The 12,766-nt window shown below is 37.2% G+C and overlaps 1 protein-coding gene across 1 annotated transcript in view; it reads right to left on the bottom strand.

The window, feature by feature from the left end:
* The window catches only part of plpp4 (phospholipid phosphatase 4), a 216,857-nt gene that overhangs the window by 53,537 nt on the left and 150,554 nt on the right, over positions 1 to 12,766 (bottom strand). The window contains exons 4-5 of the mRNA XM_052572136.1: positions 11,037 to 11,100; positions 7,444 to 7,568 (exon numbers count right to left, since the gene is read on the bottom strand). Of these exons, the coding sequence (XP_052428096.1) occupies positions 7,444 to 7,568; positions 11,037 to 11,100 (189 nt within the window). The remainder of the gene's footprint in view (positions 1 to 7,443; positions 7,569 to 11,036; positions 11,101 to 12,766) is intronic.

Raw genomic sequence — 12,766 nt, 5'->3', positions numbered from 1 at the left:
CTGATACAGAACTTAATAGGTAGCCAGTGCAGAGACTGTAAAATTGGGGTGATACGATCATATTTTCTTGATGTGCTAATGACTCTGGCCGCTGCATTTTGGACTACCTGTAGCTTGTTTATTCAAGATGCAGGACAACCACCTAGCAGTGCATTACAATAGTCCAGTGAACTAGCTTTTCTGCATCAGAAACAGGTAACATGTTTTGTAGCTTGGCAATGTTTCTAAGAAGGAAGAATGTTGTTTTTGTAACATGGGAAATATGGTTTTCAAAAGACAAGTTGCTGTCTAATATAACACCCAGATTTTTGACTGTAGATGAAGTAACAGTACATCCGTAGTTGCAAACTGTAGTCTACGAGATTCTGTGCAATGTTTTTGGTCCAATAACTAATATCTCTTATCCGAATTTAAAAGGAAAACACTGTTAGCTAGGATAATTTAGAAGTTTCATCTGGTCTCGTTGAGATATATAGTTGAGTATCAACAATGCTTTACATTAATTACTACAGCTATTAAAAAATTAACTTGAATAGAGATTTGGAGCTTTGCGCTGTTACATTAACGATAAAGGTATCAGCAAAACTGATGATTGTATGAAACTGAATAATTTGGTATCCAATATGCCAATTCAAAATTATGTTGGATTTTGAAAAGTGTAAGAGAAACAGGTCAATTTAGCTCAAAGGGAATCATTTAAGGTTTTTAAAGGGAATTTGAACAGAATCACTGTTTCACGGCTGATCACTTAGACGCCCTGCGATTCACTGAACAAGCCGTTTAACATCAAATCTGCAATGGATATTAATATCCAAAGTATAGTGAAGACACTATCAATTAGCACAGTAACAAGATCCGCAGTTTAAGACATTAACTTGTAAGCACAAACACAAGATACTTCTCTTTTCAATATGAATACGGCTTTATTAGATAAATCTAAGACATATAAACTAATCTAACATATAAACGCACGCACTCACACATTCACACAAGTCACAGGAAGATCAAAAGTTAGGGAAAGATGAGTATAAGAGAATGGAAATATGGAATCCCAAGTTTACAGCAATACGTTAAATTGCATAGACATGAACAGCCATCAATCACTTAATTAACCCTTGCATGGAGTTCCTCAATGAGGTTAAAATTATATTAGATACACCAGCACAAATGTCTGAAGGTACATTGCCTGTGTAAAGTTGTCGTTGATTGGCTGGAAGTTCAGTAGTCGTTGAAGTGATGTCTTAGGAAGGCCCGTGGTGGGCCGTTGGCTGAAGATGCAGTTGTGTGCACTGGTTGAAGTTGAACGGGCAGTCGAGGTCAGACGGCGTTACAAAACTTAACTCAGAACATGAAACTCTCAAACGGAAAAGAAAATAAATAAACAACGACGAAACTAGGTTGTGTTTCTTCTCATCGTGGCTAAGTAGCAGCAGGCGTGCAGGCTGAAGCACGCTGGAACCGCGCTCAAAGAACAGTAATGACAAACAGCATGGCTAAAAGCTAAAGATAAGAAGCAAAGCTAAAAGCATAGCTAGAGACTAAAAGCTGGCATGACTTGTAGCAGAAGCAAAGTTAACAACTAAAAGCAGACATGACTAATAGCAGAAGCATAGCTAGAGACTAAAATCTGGCATGACTAGTAGCAGAATCAAAGATAACAACTAAAAGCAGACATGACTAATAGTAGAATTATAGCTAGAGACTAAAAGCAGGATTTTATGGTGTCCTGAGTATTTAAACTGGCCTGTTGGCCACACCTCAAATGTTGACCAATCAGATATTGTCTTGGCTCGGGGGTATCATAAATCATATGTTTATCTTACCAAGCATGAGGTCCGAATTTTCCTGCCCTTGCAGGGTCTAATTTTGGACATGATTCCTATAACAAGAATATGATATATTTGACAAATAACTGATTGTCTGGACTATTTCAAGCAAGCATATTCAATTACATAGATACTAGACATGACTATGCTATCCCATAGTTATTAAAAGACATACACAATAATTGATTATAACATGATAGTCAAATGTGTGGGTTACATATAAATGAATATGGAGCTAAGCGATGGACTGATATTCATTTAAAAGTCATTTTGGAGTTCATTTTGGTCCATATATATGTACAAAAGACAGTTTCTTTGTCATTCTCTTGACAAAGATTTCTGTGGAGACCAGAGGTTCAAACCCCCTTCCCTCCTAGGAATTTCAGTCTGGTTCTGCTTGGTGGGGGAAGTCAATGGATCTGGTGTATAACTCTCATGGGTTTACATGTGATGTCCGACGTTGCTTATCAATTACGAACAACAAATTTGACAAATCTCTTCTCCGAATTGAAAATGTCAATAATTGTTCTAGTGGTGTTAATGTTGAAAGATGTTCTGTGAAAGCGTTGGTTGGTTGGTTATCTTGCTTGGGACTTGTGGCACAGAATGTTTTATAACTTCCTGTTGCATAACTGAGGAATTCAGCTCGTGTTTCAGCCACAGCCCTGATCGACTCTTTAATTTGTCTGGTTCGAGTCATTTCTGCTACAAAGTGATTACGCAAAATGGCAGAACACAGAGCATTAGTTTTACTAATTAAGGGTTTCACATTTACATTGACAGTTATGGTCTTACAAAAACACTGGATCTTATTCACTAAGCATGCATATACACACATTTGTGCATGAAATCTAGGTAGCAAGAGTGTGTGTGATCTTAGCCTGTCTTACCCTGTCTTGTGTTTGTACCTAATGTGTTACTTTCTGTCTAGAGTGCTATTTTTAAGTCAACTTACAGTTTAGTCCTTTTGCATTGCCTGGTGTGTCTTGTTTCCATGTTGTGTTGTTAGTGTCTCTGCGTAATGCCCAGTGTTTTAGTCAGTCTTGGTAGTTGTTCTCTTTGAGAAGTTGTTGTGGGTAGTTCCTTTGCCTTTTTTCTCCATGTGTTCTGTTTATGATTTCATGTTCTGAATGACCTTGTTTTTAATAGTAATAAACTGGTTGCATTTTGATTCTGCATGCAAATGTATTTGTGCCTCTTCCTTATTTGTGCATTTAGCTTATTGTATTCGATCATGTTTTGTTTATTTGTGTCCTGTTGTCTTCTGTATTATAAAGGACTCTTTGTGTACTAGTGTTGTACCAGCAGCTTTTATAATAGCTTTTAAAATAGCTGTGGTTACACCAGTACCAAAAAAGACAAACACTGATTATGAAAACCTAAAAATCTCCCTTTTCTTGCTAAAGTTTTGGAGCCAGTTGTTGCTCCTTGCTACTGCTAACTGAAAACAATCTTTTTGGGCCTTTGCTGTCTGGTTTCCGTAAATTTCATAGCATTAGAACAGCATTGGTCAAGGTCACTAATGATCTGCTAATTTCCTCAGATACTGGCTATATTTCAGTTTTGGTACTTTTTGATCTCAGTGCCACTTTTAACACAGTAGATCATTCTTTTTTAATTACTTGTGGGGAAGTCGTGGCCTAATCGTTAGAGAGTTTCGGGCCGGCAATACCATGTGTTATGACCCTATAGTTTTTGTGTTTTGGTTTGTGTGTGTGTCTGCACAGGTTTCTGCTGATTGGTTCCTGCAGACTCATTGCTGTTGCCCTCTGATTGGTCTTCGCCCCTTTAAGAGAGATGACAGCATTTCCTTTAGGGGGGTGGCCGGTGGTGGCCGGTGGCCATTTTGTGAACCATGCTGTTTGTATGGTGCTTGTGTTTGTTTTACCCCCATTTGTTGGATATTCCTCTGAGCTTTATTTCTTTGTAAATCTTTATTTTGAATATTGTAAATAGTTTTGGGAAAGTAGGGAGTTAGACGCCACCTTTTGTTTTTGTAACGTTTGGGTCTCTGTTTCTGGATTAGGTAGTTAGGTTAAGAGAATTGTATTTTTGTTTGCTTTATTTTATTTTGGATAAGTAATTTAGAGGGTTTAATATTTAGCACATTTTGTTTATTATTTTGGCACTGTCAGCTCCTGAAAGTGGACTCCCAAATAAAATTCAAAAGAAGTTGATGGTTCACGCTTGTTTTTTCACATGTTACGCTCTACCCCTAGACGGGGCGTAACACATGACTGAGGTGCCATTGCTGAGGCACTGAACCCCCAACTACTCCTTGGGCGCCGCAGCACAAATGGCTGCCCACTGCTCCGGGTGTGTGTTCATTTTGGATGGGTCACCATACTTGGCTGTATGTCACGTCACTTTCACTTTGTTTAGAAACCATTTTGGGATCTCTGATATTGTACATAATTGGTGCTAACTCACATATCAACAATTTGTTACCATGGGTGGATTTAGGTCAGAGCTTTATTTATTTGTCAGAACTTTTAACTCCCTATACCCCAATGCATGACATTCGCTCCTCTAATACATTTTTGCTAACTGTTCCATCAAAACATTTAAGATTGATGGGTGACGGGGCTTTTTCTCTGGTAGCTCCAAAACTATGGAACTCTTTATTTATGGAAATAAGGCAAGCAAAATATCTTAACATTTTTTAATATCACCTAAAACCCATTCCTTCAGGGTAGCTTTTATTTAAAAAAAAAAAAAAAAAAATTATATATATATATATATATATATATATATATATATATATATATATATATATATATATATATATATATATATATACATTTTATATTTTATTTTTAAGTGTTTTGAATGCACATTTCTTTTTTTATTTATTTTATTTTTTGCTTATTTTATAACATTTATAAGGTGTATTTTTATGTTTTATTTGTTTGATGTAAAGTGCTTTGAGATGCAACATTTGAAGGCACTATAGAAAATAATGATTATTATTTTTGTTATCCAAGACGGAGGGGAGCAGAGGGATATGAAATGGGCTTGTCCTAATCTTGGTCTTCTCCTGCTAGATCCTCTGCTTTTTCTCAGGGTTTGGAATAAGGTGACCATATGTGTCATTTTTATGGGACACGTCCTTGCTAAGATTTCTATATTGCCTAAAATATCCAGGTTTTAGCTTTGTTTTCTTGTTTACATACTTGCAGAAGTTAATGATCGAAAAGTAGTTTGACTAATAATATAAAGGCATTGTTTATAATCAGCTATTTGTGGAACGCGAGAAGATGAGATCTGCAGAGAATGGTGAAAGCAATGCAAATATGCATACAGATTAGGTTTGTGTTTGACTTGAAGCAGGACTGCGCAGACTCATCAATGACATCAAAGCATGGGCATAGAATACATGTAAATTAAAGAGAAAATATTTTAGATGAATTACTTTTTGTTCATATCCAAAATGTGCTGAACACTCTCATGAAGTATGTTTTATCCACACTCGAAGTCGGAGGGTGCTCTCGTGTAGAAAGTCCAAAACTGAGTCATAGAAGTAACAACAACAAGGCATCCAGCTCTCGCTAAATATATATATATATATATTTCCAGAAAACACATGTACGATTGCTACAAATAAATAGTTTATACACTGTAAAAAAAGAAAAGCTGAAATAACTTAAAATTACGAGGCAAGTTACTGCACAGTTTTTTTTTTTTTTTTTTTTGGAGTTTACTCAACTTTTAAACTAAGTAGTTCACTTAACTCAATTCACTGAGTAAGGTCACATGTCTCCCAGCTTAAGATCTTTTGTTCAGCTAATTGAATTTTTATAGTAAAAAAAAAAAAAAAAAAAACATAGAAAATTAACAAATTTCAACGTTTAATGTTATTTTCACTTGACTTAATAAAGTACGTTCAGTTGACTAAAATGCGTTACAACATTACACGGTTAAAAAAATAAAATAAAAAATAAAAAAATAAAAAAAACCTCCTACATGCTTGATATTTTGGTCCAGGTTTTATTTAAAACCAGCAGCAACATATTGGTAATGGAAAAAAACAAACAATGTTCAACACTTTAGCCATTCTTAAAAAAGTAATTAAAAAGAGTAGGCAGAAGATTTTTTTGTTAAAGTACTTTAACATTCAAAGTGTTATCACATTCAACCAGTCCTAAATACTTTAAATGTTCTATGTTTAACATTTGTAATTGTTAACACGAAACATGTTACAAAATGCAATATAAGCACAAGTTAAGGGAACACACTGACTTTTTGGGACTTTAGCTTATTCATCGTATCCACCACAGTTAGGGTTAGACTTCTTCATCTGTCCAGTCTGTTGACGCACTTCATTACATATGTGCCAACCTCGTGGTCATTCCAGTGTGCATACTCCAAAATATTACAGAATAAAAATGATTGGTAATTGCTCAGCAGTGTATTTGATATCTTAGCCAAATAAATAAATACTGTCAGTTAGACCAAAATAAGAGCCCCCACACTTCTGAAATGATGGCTACGCCCCTGCATTAAAGTACCACAAGAGCAATTTGAAAGGAGTCATCTGCTCTCTTTGGCTCTCATGGTACATAGATGTATAATAATGATTGGTCTGTGCAGCATAAACAGTCAAAACCAGGAAACTTCAAGCAATATAGAAATCCAAGCAATGACATGTCTTGTTAAAATAACATGGTCACCCTAGTTTGTAAGCACACTCTGTGGTTTCTTCCCCCCAACGAGAGAGCCAGGCCCTTCATATCTCTTCCTCCGAAGAGGTTGATTTGATGGGCATCCACACTGAGGACTTTCACAAAAGTCCCTACCATATGAGGAGCTCATGTAGCTTATAATTTGCGCTGTGGCCAAGTTGATAATCAACTGGCCAGCCGAGAAGCAGTACATTCATCAGAAGAGGAAATTAAACAAACACACTCCCCCACCATGGCATCTTTTCTGAAGGCCCCAAGGCTTCCCACCAAACTGGGGAAAGCTCATACAGGTCAGTGCATGTCTGCACACTATGGCAGTGTTACAGGCATACCATGCTGAACGGCTAAGGAACCAAGCAACAAAGAGGAGGTAGAACTGCATCGGGCCATGGTTCTCTCACTCCGTGCAACCAAGGAAACAGCCAGAGTCATTGGCCATTCAATGGCAGCACTGGTAGACACTGAGAGGCATCTGTGGTTGAATCTGTCCAAGCTGGAAGACAAGACAGATTGTTCCTGCTGGATGCTCCACTCTCACCTAATGGCCTCTTTGGCAGTGCAGTAAATATTGTTGTCAAGAGGTGTCAGAAGGTAAGGAAGCAGGTGACAGCATTCCAGCTCTACCTCCTGCATTGTCCTCAGGTCCTCAGATGCGTTCGGTAAATCGCAATTTTGGAGCTCCATTGATAATGGGATTTCATAGACCTGGTGCATGTGCTGAACCTACTCAGGATGGATTGAACTCGACGAATTTGTTCAGCTGTTCTGAAACCGAAAAGTTTCCCATTTCACAAATTTAAGTCAACTCAGAGTTCAAGTTTTAACTCAGAGTTAAAACTCAAGAGTTTATAGAACCTCTTTTCTGAAATACAACCCAGAAAACCTAGACAAAAAACAAATCCCAAACCCCACGTTACATACACACTGGCACTTACAGGAAGAATGGCTGCTGGGAAAACTTTTCCGGCCCTCAGACACCAGGTCTGGCTCTCCAGTACACAGCATCTTTTCATTCATCTGTCCATCGGGGAAACAGCGGTGGAAGTAGTCTGGCCTTGGCCTGTGATCAAGATCAACATCAGTGGCAAAAGCTTGATTACAAATAACAGAAGAAGTATCCGAATAGGTCTTCATATACAGTATGGATACTTATATACTCATACTTATTTACATAGAGTGCCCTCCATTAATATTGGCACCCTTGGTAAATATGAGCAAAGACAGCTGTAAAAATCAATCTGCACCATTTGCCCTTTTGATGTTTCATTAAAAAAAATTCACAAAATTCTAACCTGTCACTGAAGTAAAACAATTGAAATAATTATAAAACAAGATTAATAAATAAAAGTTTTCCAGCCCCCTACATCACCACATATTGTTCAAAAGGGTTTCAAGAAAGATTATTCTCGCTTGTCCAAAAACAAACAGCATATTCAGTTGTCAGACACGACTGGAACTTTGCACTGGCTTCTATGGTCAGATGAAACTAAAAAAAAGTGCTTTGTGGCAGCAAACCCATCAGATGGGTTTAGTGCAAACAGGGATAAAAATGTATTCCATGTCCACAGTTTAATATACTGATCTTTAATGTTGTGGGCCTGTTTTCTGCCAGAGGCTCTGGACATGCATGGCATCATGGATTCTATGAAATACCAACAGATTAAAAATCCAAACCTGACTGCTTATGTTAGAAATCATAGTATGAGCCGTGATTGGATCTTCCATTAGGACAATAATAATAATAAAATAATAATAATAATAATAATAATAAAATAATAATAATAATAAATAAAAAAACACATCAAAATCAACACAAAAATGGGTCACTGAACCTGCTGTCCCAGTGTTTTGACCTGTACTCTCTAGAAAATGAGTGGGGTCATCTGAAAAAGAAACACCATTAACATGGAGCTGTGAATCTGAAGGATCTTGAGAGATTCTGTATGAAGGAATGGTCTCTGATCTCTTATCAGGTGTTCCGCTCCAAACCCTTCAGACATTTTAGGAGAAAACTCAGAGCTGTTATCTTGGGAAAAGGATGTCGCAATAATTGGGTGCCAATAATTATGGCCAAAAGGAACTAGAGAAAGCATTTATTTCGCATATATTTCGCATTTATTTCGACACACACTTTTAATTGTTTTACTTCAATGATAGGTTAGAATTTTGTGAATAAAAAAATGTATATACAGTAGAGACCAAAAGTTTGGAAACATTACTATTTTTAATCGCTTTGAAAGAAGTTTCTTCTGCTCATCAAGCCTGCATTTATTTGATCAAAAATACAGAAAAAACAGTAATATTGTGAAATATTATTACAACTTAAAATAATAGTTTTCTATTTGAAAACACTTTAAAAAAAATTATTACTGTGATGCAAAGCTGAATTTTCAGGATTACTCCAGCCTTCAGTGTCACAAGTAACATCCAGTCTATCACATGATCATTTAGAAATAATTTTAATATTCTGATTTATTATGAGTGTTGGAAACAGTTCTGCTGTCTAATATATTTGATGAATAAAAGGTTAAAAATAACTGCATTTATTCAAAATAAAATAAAACATTCTAATAATATATATTCTAATAATATATTTTCTTTACTATCACTTTTTATCAATTGAACACATCCTTGCTGAATAAAAGTATTGATTTTGTTTAAAAAAAAAAAAAAAAAAGAAAGAAAAAAAATTACCGACCCCAAATTACTGACCAGTGGTGTATATTATTACAAAATATTTATATTTGAAAACATAGCTTCTTTTTTTTTCTTTTTTTTTCTTTTTATTCATTAAAGTATCCTAAAAAAGTATCACATGTTCTGAAAAAATGTTAAGCAGCAGAACTGTTTCCAACTTTGATAATGAATCACCATATTAGACCATATTAGATTCAGACCCCCTTAAATTTTTCACTCTTTGTTGTATTACAGCCATTTGCTAAAATCAAGTTCATCTTTTTTCCTCATGTATGTACACACAGCACCATATTGACAGAAAAAAACAACTGTTGACATTTTTGCAAATTTATTAAAAAAATAAATTGGTTGGGGGGCGGTTTGTCAGGGGGCCTCTATGTCCATTTTGCTTGGGGCCCCCAAATTCCTTCAAACGGCCCTGGTGGCAAGGCACAGTTACAGAAAAAAAATCTGCTGCACTTAAGGTTCCTAAGAGCACAGTGGCCTCCTTAATCCTTAAACGGAAGACGTTTAGGACGACCAGAACCCTTCCTAGGACTGGCCATCCGGCCAAACTGAGCTATTGGTGTAGAAGAGCCTTGTTGAGAGAGGTAAAGAAGATCACTCTGGTTGAGCTCCAGAGATGCAGTCGGGAGGTGGGAGAAAGTTGTAGAAAGTCAACCATCACTGCTGCCCTCCACTAGTCGGGGCTTTATGGCAGAGTGGCCCAACGGAAGCCTCTCCTCAGTGCAAGACACATGAAAGCCTACATTGAGTTTGCTAAAAAAAACGCCTGAAGGATTCTCTGGTCTGATGAGACCAAGGTAGAACTTTTTGGCCTTAATTCTAAGCGGTATGTGTGGATGAATCCAGGCACTGTCTAATACAGTCCTAACAGTGAAGCATGGTTGTGGCAGCATCATGCTATGTGGGTGTTTTTCAGCTGCAGGGACAGGATGACTGGTTGCAATCGAGAGGAAAGATGAATGCGGCCAAGTACTGGGACATCCTGGATGAAAACCTTCTCCAGAGTGCTCAGGACCTCAGACTGGGCCGAAGGTTCACCTTCCAACAAGACAATGATCTTAGCACAAAGCTAAAATAATGAAGGAGTGGCTTCCAACAACTCTGTGACTGTTCTTGAATGGCCCAGCCAGAGCCCTGACTTAAACCCAATTGAGCATCTCTGGAGAGACCTGAAAATGGCTTTAAACTAACGTTTACCATCCAACATGACAGAACTGTATCTGCTATAAGGAATGGCAAAGGATCCCCAAATCCAGGTGTGAAAAACTTTTTGCATCTTTCCCAAAAAGACTCATGGCTGTATTCGATCAAAAGGGTGCTTCTACTAAATACTGAGCAAAGGGGCTGAATACTTAGGACCATGTGATATTTCAGTTCTTCTCTTTTAATAAATGTACATTTGTCAACAATTATGTGTTTTTCTCTCAATATGGGGTGCTGTGTGTACATTAATGAGGAAAAAAAATGAACTTAAATGATTTTAGCAAATGGCTGCAATATAACAGAGTGAAAAATTTAAGGGGGTCTGAATACTTTCCCTACCCACTGTGTGTGTGTGCGTGTGTGTGTGTGTGTGTATATATGACTTTTCTTTCAGGGTACTCCACTGCCTGCAGGTTTAAAGGATGAATAGATGTATGTATTCAAGCTATGCATTTTCACTATGTTTTGTATTTAAAGTGGAGTAATTACTGTAAATATAATAACTTATGTGAAATGTCTAAAAGCAGCTCAGAGAACATTAAATGTTCATTTAATTGAACCTAGAACAATTCTGGCATAAAATTCTGATGGAAATAGTACATAAATCATGTTTGTACATTACCTGCCAACTATCAACTTGATGGTATTTGTGAAGACACCATTCAAAGCTAGTGCGAGGGATACTGCTGCAAAACAGAAAAACAAAACAAGAGACAGGCAGATTAATAAAGACTTTGTTACCTAAGTGACTTTTTAAATCTGATATCAGCCTTAAACTATCTTCTATATTATGTCCCATACAGTAACGGTTACCTTTACAATTTATGCCTCTTAAATACTTATCTCATTATTGCAGAGGATAATTTCTTTTTCACAAGCTTGATCTGAAATTTCTTTAACTTTTAAACCTTTTCAGGTACACTTTAATGGCACTGAGCTTCTCTGAATTTGAATTATGCACACAACTTCAGAATAACGGAGAGTAGGTAGACAACGATAAGTAAGCCTGTGCATTAATAACCCCCACTCTCTAGATTTAAATCATTAACCACAACCTACTACATCTACTGTCCTTATCCAGATGACTTGGGAGTGATGGCAAATTAATGATCCCTATCTGTCAGTCAATTCAATGTTTTGTCAAAATCTTGACAATAGGGTTTACTTTTGAGAGTCCCAAACACCTCTAACATATTTTGGCTTGAATATTATATTCCTTTAATTGATGCCTTTTTTCTTATTGTTGTTCTTCCCAAGGTGAAAATCCACAAAGATGTTGCTTCAGGTAGGTGTGTGTTTGCCTCCGATCTGACACCCTGGGTGGAAAGTATCTGGGGAAGCAATAATGAACCTGCAACAATAGGTGGTGCCAAATACATATAAAATAAGTGTGCCCTTAGGACTAACCCAGTACTGTTTATTTGTTTATGACCACTAGACCAGTGTTTCTCAACTGGTGGATTGTGACACAAAAGTGAGTCACAAAGTATTCACACCAAGAATGCTGGTACGTAATCCTGAAGGTGGTTAGTCTGTAATGAAATCTACTTCAACATGGGACAACAGTCTGCAAGGCAGTGGTAGTTTAACTAATTTTCATTCTGGAAGGTGGCATGGATTCTTGGAGATGGTACATTCAGAGCTACCAGTATCATCTATGGAGGAGCAAGAGGGTTTGCTGGCTGGCTGGGTGTCCAGAGTCCAGATATGTGTATGCTGAGTCCACAAGGGGTAGAAGAAGGTTGAAAACAGACAGACACATACAGGTAGGTCCATATATATTTGGTCACTGACACAATTTTCATCATTTCGGCTCTGTATGCCACAAGCATAGAATTAAAATGAAATAATAAAGATTAAATCAAAGTTCAGACTTTAAGCTTTAGTGCAACGTTTCCTCTTTTGTGATGTCTTGCCAGGCTTTTGCTGCAGCTGACTTCAGTTGTTGTTTGTTTGTGGGTATTCCTTCCTTTAGTTTTGCCTTCAGCAAGTGAAATCCATGGTCAGTCAGGCTGCACCTTGATAAATGGTAAATGGACTGCATTTATATAGCACTTTCAACAGACCCATGGTCACCCAAAGCGCTTTACAAATTGCCTGACATTCACCCATTCACACAACTCATTCATACACTGACGGCGTTGGTGTCAGCCATGCAAGGCGCCATCCAGCTCGTCAAGAGCAGCTGGGGTTAGGTGTCTTGCTCAAGGTCACCTCAAAATTTGGTCAGGTGGAGCCGGGGATTGATCTTCCAGTCTTCTCTTGAATGTAGACTTTGACAGTGAAATGCCTCCCTCCTGGAGAGTGTTCTTCACTTGGCTGGATGTTGTGACAGGGCTTTTCTTTACCATG

Source organism: Carassius gibelio, chromosome B13, assembly GCF_023724105.1.
Source record: "Carassius gibelio isolate Cgi1373 ecotype wild population from Czech Republic chromosome B13, carGib1.2-hapl.c, whole genome shotgun sequence".
Taxonomy (NCBI): Eukaryota; Metazoa; Chordata; class Actinopteri; order Cypriniformes; family Cyprinidae; genus Carassius; species Carassius gibelio.
Note: the sequence above shows the minus strand (reverse complement) of the source record. Positions and strands in the feature narration are given on the sequence as shown.